The sequence below is a fragment of the Pan paniscus genome, chromosome 5, assembly GCF_029289425.2.
Source record: "Pan paniscus chromosome 5, NHGRI_mPanPan1-v2.0_pri, whole genome shotgun sequence".
Lineage (NCBI taxonomy): Eukaryota > Metazoa > Chordata > Mammalia > Primates > Hominidae > Pan > Pan paniscus.
Genome location: NC_073254.2, coordinates 55,830,661 through 55,846,921, shown reverse-complemented (window position 1 = coordinate 55,846,921; position 16,261 = coordinate 55,830,661). Strand labels below are relative to the sequence as shown.

At 47.7% G+C, this 16,261-nt stretch overlaps 1 protein-coding gene across 1 annotated transcript; it reads right to left on the bottom strand.

Moving 5' to 3' along the window:
• Positions 1 to 493: 493 nt before the first annotated feature.
• On the bottom strand, positions 494 to 15,796 carry NCR2 (natural cytotoxicity triggering receptor 2). Its single transcript, XM_014345353.5, has 5 exons — positions 15,476 to 15,796; positions 14,976 to 15,317; positions 9,460 to 9,595; positions 9,240 to 9,353; positions 494 to 705 (listed from the first exon to the last, which is right to left on the bottom strand). The coding sequence occupies exons 1-5, from the start codon at positions 15,525 to 15,527 to the stop codon at positions 519 to 521; spliced, it is 831 nt and encodes a 276-aa protein (XP_014200839.3). The 5' UTR covers positions 15,528 to 15,796; the 3' UTR covers positions 494 to 518.
• Between the last annotated feature and the right edge of the window lie 465 nt (positions 15,797 to 16,261).

Sequence of the window (16,261 nt, the reverse complement as noted above, 5' to 3'; positions counted from 1 at the left end):
GGCCCCGCCACCTATGGACTCACAACTGTGTTCCCAGGCTGGCTCCTTTTGTTTGTGTCCTGTGGTGCTTTGTCCCTGAGCTGGGCACAGGCAGGTGTTGAGTTCATGCTTATTGACTTATCCTCATGGGGAAGGGGTTTCAGAACTCATCTCCATCCCCTTCATTTTCTAGAGAAAGAAACGGACGTTCAGAGAGGGGCAGTGACCTATCTGTCCAAGTTCATACAGGGCTGAGCTGAGGAAACAAACCCAGGTCTTGTTTCCAAGCCTTGCTCGCCCACAGCCTTTCTACTCACTGGGCTTGTGTACAGTGCCCTTCCCTGATTATAACAGCATCTAAGGCAGCTCCCAGACGTACAGGGGACATCAGGTGAACTGAAGATAAGAAAGGGTTATGATGGAGGAAAGAGGGCAAACTAGAGAAGCTGGTCCCCTAGAGATCAAATGTGCGGATGCAGACAGAGTTTGAAGGAAACTTAGGAAACAACAGGAATAAAACATTCAGATAATTTTATTATTCACAAAGTGTGTTCATCATCATCATCGCTTATCTTAGTCCTTGCAACAGTGTGATATAATATTTCTCTCTCTACAGGTGAGGAAACTGAGGTCCAGGGAAGGTCCGTGACCTGTTGAAGGTGGCAGGTGGCTTTTTTGGTATCCAGGCTCCTGAGCTCCATCACGGTTTTCCACCATATGTCCCCCCTGCAATCAGAACAGGAAACCAGGAAGGTGGTCAGAGACTGCCACACAATTGCACATAGGTGCAGAGGCAACCCCTTCCCCATCCCACTACTCGCAGGGTTGGTTGCCATACCCGCCTCACAAGGATGAAGTCTGCTCCTGGCCACTGCTGCCAGAAAGGTGTCAGTGAGCATGCATGGATTTTGAGCCCAGCTTGGTCAGTTTCCTCACCCTGATTTTTTCCTTTATTTTCCTCTACTGCTACCAAGAAGAGGGGCCTGTTTCCTTCAGGTCTCCAAGTTCACCCTCTGCCCACACACTATTATCTGTCTTTCCAGCTGCAGTAAGCTCTGGAAAGACAGATGGTCTCTGCTGTGTCACAGTTGAGTCTGCTTTCTTCTACACCTCACTCCCTCTAAAACTCAGCCTTTGTTGGGTGTTCTCCTTTTGTCTGGTGCTTTTTGAATACATCACCCTACTTAGAAATCTAAATAGCTTGGTAATATGTGTGTTATCAGTTCTGTTTTTACCAATAAGAAGACTGGGGGTAGAGACCTTAAGAAACTTTTCCAGCATCATTTAGTTGGTAAAAAGGAAGGGGGTTCTTTGTTACACAATGGCAGAAAGTTTAGCAACACTGTCATCTGCAGTAACGTGGAAAGTAGAAAATGTCCCTCATGAGCTGGGTTGTACAGCTAGGATTTCCAGGCAAAGTCTTGAAAGTGCTACCTGGTTTCTTCTTGCGGCTCATTGTGAAATGAGAGAGGTGAGAGGTAAACTCTAGGCAGGATTATTCAACATGAGGGAGCTGGGACTTGATGACTTAAAAAATTCTCAGCCTCCAGACAGTAAATGATGCTAAAATCAAATCCAGGGCACGTTCAGGAATATGTGGTCTAAAGATGAAACCAAGGCTATACTGTAAAATCCTTTGTTAAGACCTCAGAAAGGTAGTGTGTTTAGTAGGAAAAACCAAATTGTTTTCAGGTATGGAAGGGCTTGAGGGCAGGAGCTTCTGGTCTCTGTGGAGCTGGGGTGCACCATACCTCCCAGCACATGAATGTGTTCACCAACTCAGAAGCTCCTGAACCTTACTTTTGTGATTTTTACAGAGACTTCATCATGTCAGCTTGATTGATGATTAATGCAGGCTTCAGCCCCCTCCCCTCCCTGGGGTATGGGAGGTGGGGTGAAAGTTCCAAGCTTTCAATCATGGATTGATCCTTCTGGTGACCAGCCCCCATCCAAGAGCACACTAAGAGTCACCTCTTTAGAGGAAAAGATGCCAGGAAATTCCAAGGGAGGTAGGACCTCTACGTTAGACACTCCTATCACTCAGGAGATTAGAAAGGTCTTAGGAGCTCTGTGTCAGGAGCAGAGGTCAAAGACCAAATATGAGAACAAAAGATTATCTTAGCACTCCCATTTATAAGGGTCTTAGGAGCTCTGTGTCAGGAACTAGGGTCAAAGAAATATATATATATATATTTTTATGAAAATGATATACATAATAATATATGCATAATATATAAAATTATAATAATTTATTTAAAATTATTAATAAAAACTAATATAAAAAATATAAATAAAATATAAAATATAAAAATATAAAAAAATTATAAAATATATTAAAATAAAAATATAATAAAATATAATAATTTATATAAAATTATAATGATTTCAATAATATATATAATTATTATTTCACATAGTGTCTCAGGCAAAAGGCCCTTTCATGAATTTAAGGGTGCGTGCTTCGTAGATTTTTCAGTCGAACATTAGATCTTCTAAGAAGTATAAACACATTATCCTCACTTTCTTGGCAGAAGCACATGGTGTGGAAGAGATCTTCTCTTGGAGAAATTTGTGGGTATGGTCTTTGTCTAATGGAGTGAGTCACAATAAGTTTTACAGGAGATCCACATTTTTTTTAAGAGAATGACAGTCACAAAACACTGCCAGATTGGACTGAAAGGAATAGAAATAGCATAAAATCTGGGATCTCACTTTGTATCCCCCAAATTAAACTGGCAGGAAGCAGCCTGAGGAAGTTATGAAGCTGTAAATATGGGCTGCCTTTCATGGAAAAAGAAGGGTGGCTCAGAAGACATACTCGAGCACAGAGGAAGGAGCCACGACCACTGAGAATTATTTCTAGGTAGGAGTTGAGCAGTGTCTGAATCAAGGAATTTCCAACATTTGCCCAGCTAAAGTTCTGATTTTCTAAGGACCAGTGACTTTTTTTTTTTGTCTCCCCCTTCCACCTCTTTTGAACAAAAATATCTGTAGTGGTTTTCCTATGACTGTACTGCATTGGACATTGGGGTTGTGTGTGTGGCAGATAACTTGTCTCTAGCTCACAGGTCTTCATACTGAGAATTGTATTTGAGGAATTACACCTGAGGAATTTCCTCCACACCTGGACCTGGTTTAAATGATGAGTTCCTGGACCTCATCCTGACGCCATAATGGGATGAGACTTTGGGAGACCTTTGGTGGGACTGAGTGTATTTTTGCATGTGGGAGGAACGTAAATAATTTGTGGCCAGAGCAAGTACTGTGGTGGTTTTAAAATACAGGCACAAATTCTTTAATATACCTTCCTTCAAGGGTTGGAGGCGAATCCCATTGGGCTGGACCCAATGACTGGCTTCCGATGAGTAGAATATGGCAGAAGCAACGGTTTGTGATTTCAGAGACTAGGTTATTAATGGCACTATGACTTCCTCCTTCCGCACCCTCTCTTGGATCAGTCACACTTGGGAAGTTAGTTCCCTTGCCGTGAAGAAAGGCTCACATGGCAAAGAACTGAGGCCTGTGCGAGCAACCACGTGAGGATGCACCGTCTTGGGCACGGCCCTCCATCAAGCCTCCCTACCACCGCACTTCTTGCTGACATCCTGACTGCGACACCAGAGGGGTTCTGAGCCAGGAACACCCAACTAAGTTGTTCCCAAATTTCTGATCACACCCCCATCCCCCCAAAAAACCTGTGACCTAATGAATATGTATCATTTGTTGTTTTAAGCTACTAATTTATTATGCAACATCAAATGAGTCAGGAGAAAGTCACAAGAGTTCTTTTTTCCTGGAAGCCCCGGAAGAAAGCATCTCAAGAAGGCAGAAGTGGGAGGCCATGCCTAGGGTGCTCCTCTTCCCAGGGTGAGGAGATTTCAGCATTGGCTGCTGGATTTCACAGTGCAGAACTCACTGGAGGTGTTTCAAGGAGTGGCATAGTCAAAGGCCTGACTGGAGTGGCTTCAAGAGAGAAGAAAAGAGAATTTTGGAGGCTGATGGTGCAGCCAGTCCTTTCATGGGCCCTTGCTGCAGAGGACAATAAGATAATGGAGCAGTAGCTGGAGGGCTGTAGGTGGGGAGGGTTTAATATATTAGAGCCCATTTAGATTCTGATGGTCATGACCATCAGGGAACATGGGAAGAAGATGATGCAGGAGAGAGGAGTGGCTCCTGGATGAATATTCCTTTTTTTATTTTAGACAGGGTCTTGCTCTGTCACCTAGGCTGGAGTGCAGTGGCGTGATCATAGTTCACTGCAGCCTCCACCTCTCAGGCTCAAGCAATCCTCCTGCCTCAGCCTCCTGAGTAGCTGGGACCACAAGTACGCACCTCCATGCTCGGCTGGAATATTCTTGTGTAGACAAGAGAAGATGGTATTTGGAGCTGAAGGAAAGTGATTGGCTTGAGATAAGAGTAGGGAGAGTGAGAGGAAGAAGAGAGGCAGATGATTGGTAGGTGTGGTGGGATCAAGTGGACGTTCTTTTTTCTCCTTCCTTCCCTCCCTCCCTTTTCCTTCTTTCCTTCCTTCCCTCCTCTTTTTCTCTTCCTCTCATTCTGTCCCTCCCTCCCTCCCTCCCTCCCTCCCTCTCTTTCTCTCTTTCCCCCTCTTTCTCTCTCTTTTCAGTGAGTTAGGATGTGGGCACACCAGCTGAGCATGTGGAGAGGGAGGACAGGGAATGATGTGGGTCTAGAATGGAGCAGAACCACTCCACTCTCAAGGTCACGTGCTGACAGTGAGACATTTCGGGATGATAGATTGTATTTTGTCAGCCACAGCCACATTCATCTTGGCTGGACACAGGCACAGAGTAAGCAGGAAGCTAGGTTCAACCAGGGTTACAATTTTCCCAGAGGAGTTCAATAAAAGGGGAGAGGAGCACAGAAGGGGAGGCTGTGTGCCAAAGACTGATTTGAGGTTGGATCATGGAATCTAAGGGAAAGGAAAGCATGGGTGAGATGGCAGAAAGGGGCGGGTGGCAGGATCAATGGATCATGGGTCCCTGTGGTGTTGAAGCAATACTGGGATCAAGTTAGCAGGACTGAGGTAGGGGTGGTGGGAATGAGATTAAGAGGGGGGCTATTGGCGCTTACTGACCATCTGCAAGGGTGGCTGAGATAGGGAAGAGGACGAGACCATTGGGGATAGGAGGCCAAGGAACTGAGATGCCAGAGATTTGGAAGAATCATTCATGTAGATCTTGTCTACGTGGGCCCAAGATCACAAAGAATTATGGCGGGAGCAGTCAGAGTGACGTTGAGCCTGGGGTTGAGACCCACGAGGAATAAAGAGCTGTGCCCCAGATTGTACAGAATCTGCAGCGATGATGGGTGGTCACCCACAGTGATACAGCCTAATGGCAGAAAGCTACTTGTGGAGTGCTTTAGGGAGGATCGGAAGATAGGAAGGGGCTGTGAGGGGCACAGAGGACACTGACCCCACCCTCGGGCTCAGGAGCATGAGGCAAAGGAGAACAAACCGCCTCCCTCCCCCCGCAAGAGAACTGCGGAGAAAGCAGTGTCCTTGGAGAGCAGGCAGATGTCAGGGAGAGTACCGCGGTGACGTTCAGAGAAGCTGAGCATACAGGAGCTTGTGCTGATGACTGCGCACTTCAGGTGCAGGGTGGAAAGGTTATGGGATTTGGGACGAGTGGGAATTGGGGCTAATGTAATGGATTTACAAGGTCTTACTGAGTTGGGATTCTGGGTGATGAGGGAGGACCAGGGCATCCTGGGCATCTTATGGCAACTAGAGTGAACAGGGATATAATAAGGCACCAAGAGGCTGTACTGGAGTCTGAGTGCTGACCTTGGGGGAAGGGGAGGGGGCCAGGAGTCTTTACAGGAGCAAGTGGAGACCTGGGATCTCACTTGCTCCTGCCCTTGGTGGCGGGTGCTGGGGAGGGGTGTTTTGATGGAAAATCTGGGGTCCCTCCTCACTCTTGCCAAGAAGGTGAAAACAGCAATAACTGGATAAAAATGGCATAAACCCATCCTCAAGGATAAACAGAGAGCTCCATACATGTTTTGAAGGTGGGTAAAATCAGATGACTTCACAGATCAGAGAGAGCTGGTGGGAGTGGCGGAATAAGAGGGAAGTCATTTTTACCTTGGAACCCCAGAAAGTTGGAGAAATGGGAGGTGCAGTTATCTCTTAAGGCAGGGTTGAAGTGGGTGCTGGAAACCAGAGAACAGGTTGGAACTTTAAGAATCACTTAGACTCCTAGATTCTCTGGCTTCCGTGAGACTGAGAGTAGGTTAGCTGCCCACATCCTCTGTCTTTCCTCTCTCTCAACAGCTGCAGAGAGCTTGAGGTAAGTCTCTGATGAGGGTGACACAGAGATGCTCTGCTCAGGGCACAGGGTGCCACAGAGAGAGAGTGTGCAGTGGGGGCCTGGGTGGGAACAGACATTGGGCAGCGAGACCCCTTTGCTCTGCTCCAGTTGGTGCCTAGAACCCTGGGTCTAGACTTACACTCCCAGGAAGGACAGCTAAGAGTCCTTTCTGGAGAAACAGAGCTGTGAAAGAGAAAAAATGGAGCCATGCTCCCGCCCAATCCGCCTGGAGCCCACAGCACCCTGCGGCCCTCATGGGGCTTCTAAGCGAGTGGGTGGCCGAGAAGCGGCAAAGGTTTCCAGAAAGCTCTGAAGAAAGACAGAGGTCAATGAAAGGAGAAAATAAAAGATATGATGGGCACTTGGAGGACATAGAAAATATGGAAAGCTTCGGAAAAGTTCAAAAGTTAAAACTTTAATATTTCCAGAGAAAATGTGGCTTGCCAAAATAAAACATGCTGTGCTATAAAAAGGAACATTCGGAGAACAAATGGACTGTTTAGAAATGAAAAATGTGATCGTGTACATTGAAAACATTTGAATAGAATGTAACCTTGGGGAACTTTCTCAGAAAGTAGGAACAAAGAAAAATAGATGACAAAGAGCAGAGAAAAGATAATCACGTCAGGCTCAGTCCGGTGGGTCCAACATCGGGATTGTAAGTGTCAGAAAGAGAGAACAGCACTGTGGGGGTGACAGGCCTGGGGCAAGGCACGGAGTGATCTTGAATGTGGCGAGTTGAGGCGCCTCTTGACCAGCTTGTGCAGGAAAAAAGAAAGGTTCACTTCCTTGTGGAGGCTGCAGCCATGTTGGTGGTGGTAAGGACAGCACTGCGGGGTGCAGTGCTGCAGGGGTGGCTGATCTAGGGAAAGCATTATTGGGACCCCAGTAACGACACTGGACTTCAATTCCTGGGTGGCAGAAATGCACAGAGGTATTGTTGGGAAGGGACATATCAGGGGAACAATCTAGGAGGCGGGGACTGAAGACAGGACCCCCCGTTAGGTGGCTGACACAGTGGTCCGAGTGCCAGTGTGAGGTGAAGGGGCTTGGAAAGGGGGAGGAGGCACAATAGGAGAGGCCTTGGCAGAGTGTGGCTGAGCAAGGGCAGAGGGAGAGGGAAACGTTGGGGTGACCCAGGCGTCTGGATTTGGGGTGTTAAATAAGAGTAATAAGAGGCCATTGGTTTAGACTGAGCTCCTGCACTAGGCCCAACAGCCCAAACCAAAATGGGGTCACTGGTGCTAAGGTTCCACACCACCAAGCCAAAACCAAGTTGTTTATCTCACCTTCCGAGAAATTAGGAGAGAGAGGTAACAGCCAAATCCTTGAACAGGTCAGTTTTAGCTGGTATGGTAGGGAAGTCCCCTCTGCTTTAACCTTTTACCAAGAAGGTAACTTTGAAATGACCAGTTTCTTTTTGTTCCTTGTTTCCGCTTTTTTCAGTCTTTTTCTGTCTCTACAACTGCCCAGGTTGCAGAGCAGAGTTCTCTAAACCTCTTCTGGTTCTGAGGGCTGCCCAATTTGCAAATCATTCTTTGCTCAGATAAACTCTGTTAAATTTATTTTGTCTAAAGTGTTTCTTTTCTTCTTTTCTGTTTTAGAGACAAGGTCTCACTCCGTGGCTCAGGCTGGAGCGCAGTGGCGTGATCATGGCTCACTGCAACTGGGAACTCTTGGCTTCAAGCCATCCTTTAGCCTTGGCCTCCCACAGTGGTGGTATTACAGGTGTCAGCCACCAGCGTTCCAGGCCTCAAGTTTTTCTTTTATCAGGGGCCATAGATAGGAGGAGGAGGCAGGGAAGAGGGATTGTCATCAGTGACTCAGGTTTGGTAGAAAGATGCTGCAGGCGCTGGGCTTTGCTCCCACAACGGGGTGCTGGCCGCAGTGCAAAGTGAGGGTGAGCAAGTAGAGGGCCTGGGTTCTGCAGCTCTGCAGGGACGGCGTGGCCAAAGGCCTTGGATCAAGTCCTGGCCTTTTCTTTGCGGATAACAGCAGAGGTCAGAAGTCAGGGAGGAGCTCCTGGGAGCCCAGCCTTGTTGGAGGCTGGCTGCCCACCTGGGGCCCTGTGGCTCAGTGGGAAGCGTCTATGGGCCTGGGCTGAGCTGGGTGCAGCAGAGACCACCCTTGATGCTGCATGTGCTGATTCCTTAAAACCCTTGAGATGAGGGGAGAAATACATGAAGTGACTTGAATCCGTTCTCACACCCTGTCCCTCTCCCCAAGCCTGCCCCTCCTCCAGCAAGCCGGCTCCTGGCCTGACTGAGTTGTCCCTGCACCTTTCACTCAGCCCCACCTATGGTTTTTCCCATGTGTCCCCTTCTCCCTGGGGGCTGTTTCCCTCCTGTGTCTACCCTCTCTCCCTCAGGACTAGAATGAGGCAGAGTCCTGGGATGGTGGCTTTAGGGAGTCCCTGGACTTGGGCTTGCCTGGAAGGGCAGGTAGTGGGAGGGACTTTCCAGCTGTGTAGGTCTGTGTTTCTGATGGAGGGATGGGGGAGTGGAAGGACAGGGGAGAGGGAAGGAGAGAAGGAGAAAGGTAGAGGGAAGAAGAGGAGAGGAGGGAGGGGTAGAGAGACAGGGAGAGAGGAAGGGGGTGGAATGGGAAAGAGGGAGGGGGAGGAATGGAGAGAGAAAGGGAGGAAAAGGGAGTAGGGGGAAGAAAGAGAGAGAGAGGGAGAGAGAGAGGAGAAAACACAGAGACAGAGAAACATGGATGAGATTCCTGCAAGTTTGCAGCTGAAGGACAAAGGTGAGCCTGTGTGACATGTCAGATGGATGGACTCCATGAGGGCTTTAATTTGGAGAGCTCTGCCGATTATAATTTCCACCTCTGTTCTCTGGCCGATTCCCCTCTGACCCTCTATCCTGGGCAGAAGCTGTTCCCTGTTCCATTTTCCCCGAGTCCAACCCACACCACACTCACCACCAGACGAGCAGGGCTGACAGCACCAGGCTCTTGGCTACGAGGAGTCCACAGAACACAGGCACCAGGGCACTGGGGGCTGCAGGGCCAGGGCGGAGCGTGGAGTTCTGTGGCCTGGAAGGCAGAGGGACAGGAAGGGGAGAGGACGGGCTGGGGAGGCAAGTCTCCATCTGCCAGCCCCCGCCCAGGCCTGTGTGGCTATGGGCACCCCGAAACTCACTGTGAAGGGACAGGGATGGTAGATGGAGACTCAGGGGCTTGTCTGGCTCCTGCAGTGGGAGGCACACAGCTCTGGGTCTGGGTCTGTGAAGAGACCAGGTCGCGGGGAGTCCAGGAGGTCTGTGTGGAGGCAGAGGCTGCCAGGGAGGAGAAAGAGCTGTGGTTAGTGAGTGGGAGACCTCACTTGTGCCTGCAGGCAGGAGAGCTGGATGGGGGAGTTGGACCAGACTGGGAACAGAGCCCATGCGCCCAGAGAAGAAAACTAATTTGAGGGGTGGAGACTGAACTGTGAAGTCCTCTGGCTCAGAATTAGACACACCTGTGGCCTGGGCTCTACTGGGCCCCTGCAGTTGTATCCTTGAGTCTAGGAGGAGCACTGGAAGAGGACTCAGGAGGCACTCGAGTCTTTGGATGGGCACCCATCCGAGCCTCCTAAGGGTGGACATGGCCATGATGCTTCGGGCCCCTTCGGCTCTCTGCCCTCCATTCTCTTTCTCATGCCTCTGGGACTTGGGAAGGGAGCCTCTTGTGGGGAATTTGAAGGGTAGTTTTCAGATCCCTGCCCCTCCCAGTTCTGCTGCACAGCCCTGGACCCCAAGTCTCAGCAGCCTAGGGAATGCCTTTCACAGCCCCTCTTGACTCTGGGACTCTGTGAACCGGCTGCGCACCACTCCTGCTGTTCATCTTCCCAGGAAGATCCAGACCCACCTGTGCTTAGAGCCCTTGGTGGAGGTGGGGAATGGCTGTCTCTGGAAAAGTGATGGGGACTGTTGAGGTCGAAAAGGCATTGGCTGTTGGCGGGTGGCGGGGTGGCGAAGGAAAAGAAAGTAGGGTTGGAACCAAGGCTGGGAGAGGAAGTGGGGATTATCAGTGTCTCGACCTAGCAGACTAGGTCTACATACCTAACTGGAGTCCAGGAGGTGGGGAGAAGGGGAAAGAAGGGGAAAGGGCTGGGAGGGGCCTGGAGGAGAGGGTGCCTGAGGCTGAGTCATTCCTCGTCCCAGAGACTGCCCTGGAAGGTCCTCCCTGAAGAGAGTCACAGGCCTATGGACCTGTGGGCACGATCCTGTCCCATAGGACACTCTCTGAGGCTGTCTAGGATGCTAGCCAGGATAACCCTGTGCTCAGCCTGGGAGAGGTGTTTGGGACACTCTGGTAAAATCCTAGACATGTGCTATTGAATGTGTCATCTATGGCCTGGTGCTGGTCTACAAATTGTCTGTAACCCTTCCACAACAAGGGAAGTATAAAAATTGGGAGTAGGGGTTTCAAAACGTTTATATCAATTTGATACTGCCTCAAGATCCAAGCCCGTGATTAGTTAACTCGTCTCATCTCATTGAACAGGATATAGACCAGCTTGGGTGTTGTCAAATTAGCATGGAGGGTCGAATATGGAGTGAGCTGTGTGCTAGTAACCTACGCCAGAGCCATGTTACAGTGTGTGATACTTTAAAATTAGTTGTTAGCGGCCAGGCGTGGTGGCTCATGCCTGTAATCCCGGCACTTTTGGAGGCCGAGGCAGGTGGATCACTTGAGGTCAGGAGTTTGAGACCAGCCTGGCCAACATGGTGAGACCACGTCTCTACTAAAATACAAAAAATTAGCCAGGCGTGGTAGCAGGCGCCTGTAATCCCAGCTACTCGGGAGGCTGAGGCATGAGAATAGGTTGAACCTGGGAGGTGGAGGTTGCAGTGAGCCGAGATCGCGCCACCGCGCTCCAGCCTGGGTGACAGAGCGAGACTCTGTCTCACAATAAATAAATAAATAAATAAATAAAGTTGTTAGCTATAGCCCAAAAGTGTATAAACGTCTCGAAAGTTGTATAATTTTATGATTTATTATTTTTACAATCATTTTCATTTTTAATCAAACTTTTTTTGAACAAAATTTAGAGTGTAACATGACTAGCTAAGTTAGAGTAGAATAGTGATTACCTAATTAGCATTCTAATGAACAGATAGCAAAACAAAAGTCACTGAAAAAAAACATCTTTCCTGAATGTGGCAGTGACAGTAAGCCAGATGAAGATGGTAGAACTGATGCTAAATAAATTTTTTCCTTCTGCAGTTGTTCCAAAGAGTTTGTGCTGGTTTTGTTTGAAAGTAGAATCTCTCATTGTGGTAGGCAGAATACGGGTACCCCAAAATGTCTACTCCCTAATCCCAGGTACCTGTGAGGACATTGCCTTCCATGGCAAAGGGAAATTTGCAGATGTGATTAAGGTTGAAGACCTTGAGTTGGGCCAGGTGCAGTGGCTCACGCCTGTAATCCCAGCACTTTGGGAGGCCGAGGCGGGTGGATCACGAGGTCAGGAGATCGAGACCATCCTGGCTAACATGGTGAAACCCCATCTCTAGTAAAAATATAAAAAAATTAGCTGGGCATGGTGGCGGGCGCCTGTAGTCCCAGCTACTTGGGAGGCTGAGGCAGGAGAAGGCGTGAACCCAGGAGGCGGAGCTTGCAGTGAGCCGAGACCACACCACTGCACTGCAGCCTGGGTGACCGAGTGAGACTCCATCTCAAAACAACAACAACAACAACAACAACAACAACAACAAAAACAAGTGGCATAGTCTGGGCATGGTGGCTCAAGCCTGTAATCCCAGCATTTTGGGAGGCCGAGTCAGGCAGATCACCTGAGGTCAGGAGTTCAAGACCAGGCTGACCAATACGGTGAAACCCCGTCTCTACTAAAAATACAAAAATTAGCCGGGTGTGGTGGCAGGCGCCTGTAGTCCCAGCTACACCGGAGGCTGAGGCAGGAGAATCACTTGAACCCTGGAGGTGGAGGTTGCAGTGAGCCGAGATTGTGCCACTGTACTCCAGACAGAGCGAGACTCCGTCTCAAAACGAAATAAAACAAAACAAAAAAACAAGTGGCATATACATATAAAACGGAAAAACACAAGTTCACAACAAACTGTTTTTAGGAGAAAAAAGAGTATTGGATTGAAAAGCTCTTGAAAGGAATCCATATTTCACATATAAGCTCTAGACTTTGTGGCTTCTTGTAAAGTAACATTTTGTATTGCAAAGACCAACAATCCATCTACAATTGCCAAAACATTACTGAACAACGTTTGCTTTACGACATTGGGTAATTTATAGCAAAGAAGGGAGCTTGATATCATTTTCCCTTGACACCTTAGGTCAACATATTCAGGAATTGGATAACGAGATGGATGACCATCTCCTAGAACAAATAAAGCTAGCAAAGTATTTTTCATGGCAATTTGAAAAAATGTACAAATATTGCTAGCATAGATATTCTTTTAGTATATGCAATTTGAACACAATGATATGAAGGAATTCTGTATCTTTTAGCTTAATTGTCACAAACACAACTAGCTCTGAACTGTATAAAACTATGAAGGTTATATTATCAAAATGTGGTTTGGGGTTAAGTTTTATGTAAGAGTATGTTCTGATGGCTGCAGTTGCAATGACAGGAAAATGTCATCCAGGTTAAGAAGTCTTGGGCTAGATTTTAAATTAATGCACTGCTTCCTTCATTGAGAGAGTTTTGCTATGAAAAAAAAAGCAGCTTAACTGAATGTTGTGCTGACCAACATGGACAGAATTGTGAATTTTACAAGGTGAATATATTAAATTTGAAATCATTCTCTTTGTTATGTGGTAATATGGAAACAGATCATAAACAGCTACTGTTGCATGCCAAATTTAAAGTTTTGTTGAGCATGTTTCATCTATAGAAAGAATTCCTAATGTTTCTTCAAGACAAGAAGCCAGTTTAGTACAAATGTGAATTGCACCATCAGGCTTGTTTATACTGTAGTTCTGATGTTAATATTTCCATGCAAGGAAGTAAAGCGACATGTTTTTCAATGGCAAATAAAGTCTAAGTGCAAACATAAAAGTCAGAAGAACCACTTCTATGAATTGTTATGACATGTTCTTAATTTAATAACATTTATCAACAAAATAAGTGATAATATTGATATTGCATATCTTCACAAGTGCTCATGGGAAAACATTAATAATTTGATAGCATGTTTTGAATTCTGTTTTTTGTCAAAATAAAATATAATGCAGAGGAAATTCATAGATCTAGAATCCATATTTTCCCATCAAAAGATAATTTATAACTTTTAGGATAAAGTTTTGGAACTGGCTACTGATAAAGGATTGAAGATGCATTTTGAAATTACAGCATCGCTTGCTTCCTTTTGTAAAAGTTAAACATAAAACTGTTGAGCTTGTTGGAATTGCTTTAAAATTTCTTCTATTTCTGACATTATACCTCCGTGAGACCAGTTTTCTGGTCTTCTACTGTGAGTATTATTTTTTAAAAAATCAACACAATTTCTTTATACATTATCTCCTAAGCGATGTGGTGTCATAAATAGTTCTCAGATTAGCAAAGTTACCAAGTAAGAAAAGTGCTCATTTGTCACATTATAATCCTTAAATACAGAAAGACAGGGTGTTTGTCTGAAGGGTGCATATTGGCATTTAATATGGAGAATTGCAATTTCCCTTCTAGCTTTGTACTTAGTTTTAACTGAGGAACGACAAAACGTTATGGGTATACCGTTAAGCCACTACATCAATCACCTTTAGGCACACTTTCAAATGAACAATGTATACAGTTTTTATAAATTTTTCCCTATGTGATATTTGTTCTGATTGTATTCATTAAAATGTAATTTTATGTTTGTCAAATTTAATAAATGTTGGGCTTGTACTTTGTATATCTTTTTCTTATTTTTCTAGTAATTTGTTTTTACTGTATTTTACAAAAAAATTACTCATGTGAATTGCAGATTTTTTTAAAAAAAATTCCTCTTCCACAGGAACTGTGGGTAGCTCTGCTCTGAGCACGAGGTTGGCACACTTTCTGTAAAGGGTCAGGGATGAGCCATGTGGTCTCTGTCACAGCTGCTCAATTTTGCTGTCACAGCATGAAAAGGGCCACAGACAATAGGTAATTGAGTGGGCATGGCTGTGTTCCAAAAAATAACTCTACTTATAGGCACTGAAATTTGAATTTCTAGTATGTCACAAAATATTGTTTTTCTTTTGATTTTTTTTTTTTTCACTCATTCTTAGTTTTTTTCACTCATTCTTAGTCCCCGATCTGGACTATGAGGGATACCCATAGTATCTTGGTATCTAGACTACCCAGACACCACTGGCTCTACATGGTGGGGGCAGCCAGTGGATGCACCTTTCCTGGGCACCTACTATGTACCAAAGATGCCGGGCGGTCCTGCCCTCCTGTAGCAGGGTCATATAGGCTGACTGCTCAGCATGCTCACTGGGTCTGTTTCAGCATCTCTCAGGAGGCCCAGGCTGCAGGCTTGGGAGTCATGGAGACTGTGAGATGGCTGCTCTTGTGCACATATGAGTTCCCCCTGCACCTGCTCTCAACAGCCTTCCCAGGAGACTGGGGCATGGGCATGGGTGGCTTCCACGATTAGGAAACCAGTGGTGATGGAGGCACCAAAAGGGGGTGAGGGGCACCCCTCTGAGGACCCTAGGGAAAGAGCTCACCTGGAGATACCACCAGATAGAATCTGACGGACTTAGAGACAGAGTTGTCAGAAGGGCGGTAGATTCTACACCAGTAATGTCCTGAGTCTTCCTCTCTCAGATCAGTCATGATGACAGTGAAGAAGCCAGCATCAGGGTCATCCCAGATTGCGAATCGAGAGGTCCAAGCCACCGTCCTGGGCTTGGAGCTGGTGACTAACCTGATGCACACAAGTGCTGAAGCCTCCTTACACCAGCCTTTCTTCTCGTAGAGCCTGCCCGTGGGCGGGTACTGGCATCTCACGGTTAGCGTCTGCCCTGCCACACTTTGAAGTACCTGAGCCTTGGATCGTGCCTGAGAGCCTGGAGAATGATGAAGTAACGCATAGGTCAAGGCCACGCGCACAACCTGCCTCACAGCAGGCCTCTGGCCACAGAGCCACCTGCTCCCTGACCCTGCTGTCCTGACAGTCCCCACCACACCCATCTCCTCTGCTCCCTGGGCTCCTCCTCCCCCTCACCTGGGAACAGCAGCAGCAGCAGTAGCAGTGGGTGTAGGGCTCGCCAGGCCATGTGGTCCTTTTCCTGTGTGCTCGTGGGAGGGGACACCTGGAGAAGACTGGGGAGAGGGAATTGGGAGCTGGGCCTGATTCTGCTGCTCTTCCAGCACCTCTGATAGAAAAATGAGACAGGCTAAGGCCTGGGTTGGGGAGATGGGAGACTGCAAAGGGCAGATTCTGTGGGCACAGGGAAGTGGGGATCTCCAGCTGTAGGTGAGTCTGGGTCTGGTGGGCTCAGCGCTGTCTGGCACACAGCTTCCCAGGCCTCTGTAGAAGATGCCTGCTCTCCCCTGTGCCCAGCTGCCCCTCCCCACCATGACCTACCCCTGAGGGAGGAGCTGAAAAGGCCAGGAGGAAACTGTGGGCGAGTTATGGACTGCTTCCCCCTTGCTCCCTCTGTGCGCTGCCTCTCTTCTTTGCGGGGCCCTAGCTTTGCCGCCCTTTCCAGGGAAAGTCAGGCTGAGGGTGGATGACAAACTCAGGGGCACTTGGAACCCTGATCACAAGCCCCAAGCCTCACTGGTCACAGGATGGCCAGGGACGTCATGCCCAGGCCTCCATGGTGGGTCAGTGATGTGCTTCCACTCTGGGAGTTTCTTGGGTGCGGGAAAGGAGAGGGGAGAGGAGGTGGAGATTCAAAACCAGCAAGGGAGGCTAGGGAGGGTCCCTGGCAAAGGTCGGGGAGGGGAGGGTGGGAAGAGCACACGGAGCATGGGATGCATCAGTGGGGTGGGGTAGAGGGAGCCC

Excerpts from the sequence above, each read along its gene's own strand:
- NCR2 (XM_014345353.5), bottom strand. The coding sequence starts at position 15,527 with ATGGCCTGGCGAGCCCTACACCCACTGCTACTGCTGCTGCTGCTGTTC. Across the intron at positions 9,596-14,975 it reads CTATCTGGTGGTATCTCCAG|CCTCTGCCTCCACACAGACC; the intron begins GTGAGCTCTTTC and ends CCTCCCTGGCAG. Across the intron at positions 706-9,239 it reads TCAGCCCTGCTCGTCTGGTG|GGGGGACATATGGTGGAAAA; the intron begins GTGAGTGTGGTG and ends TTCTGATTGCAG.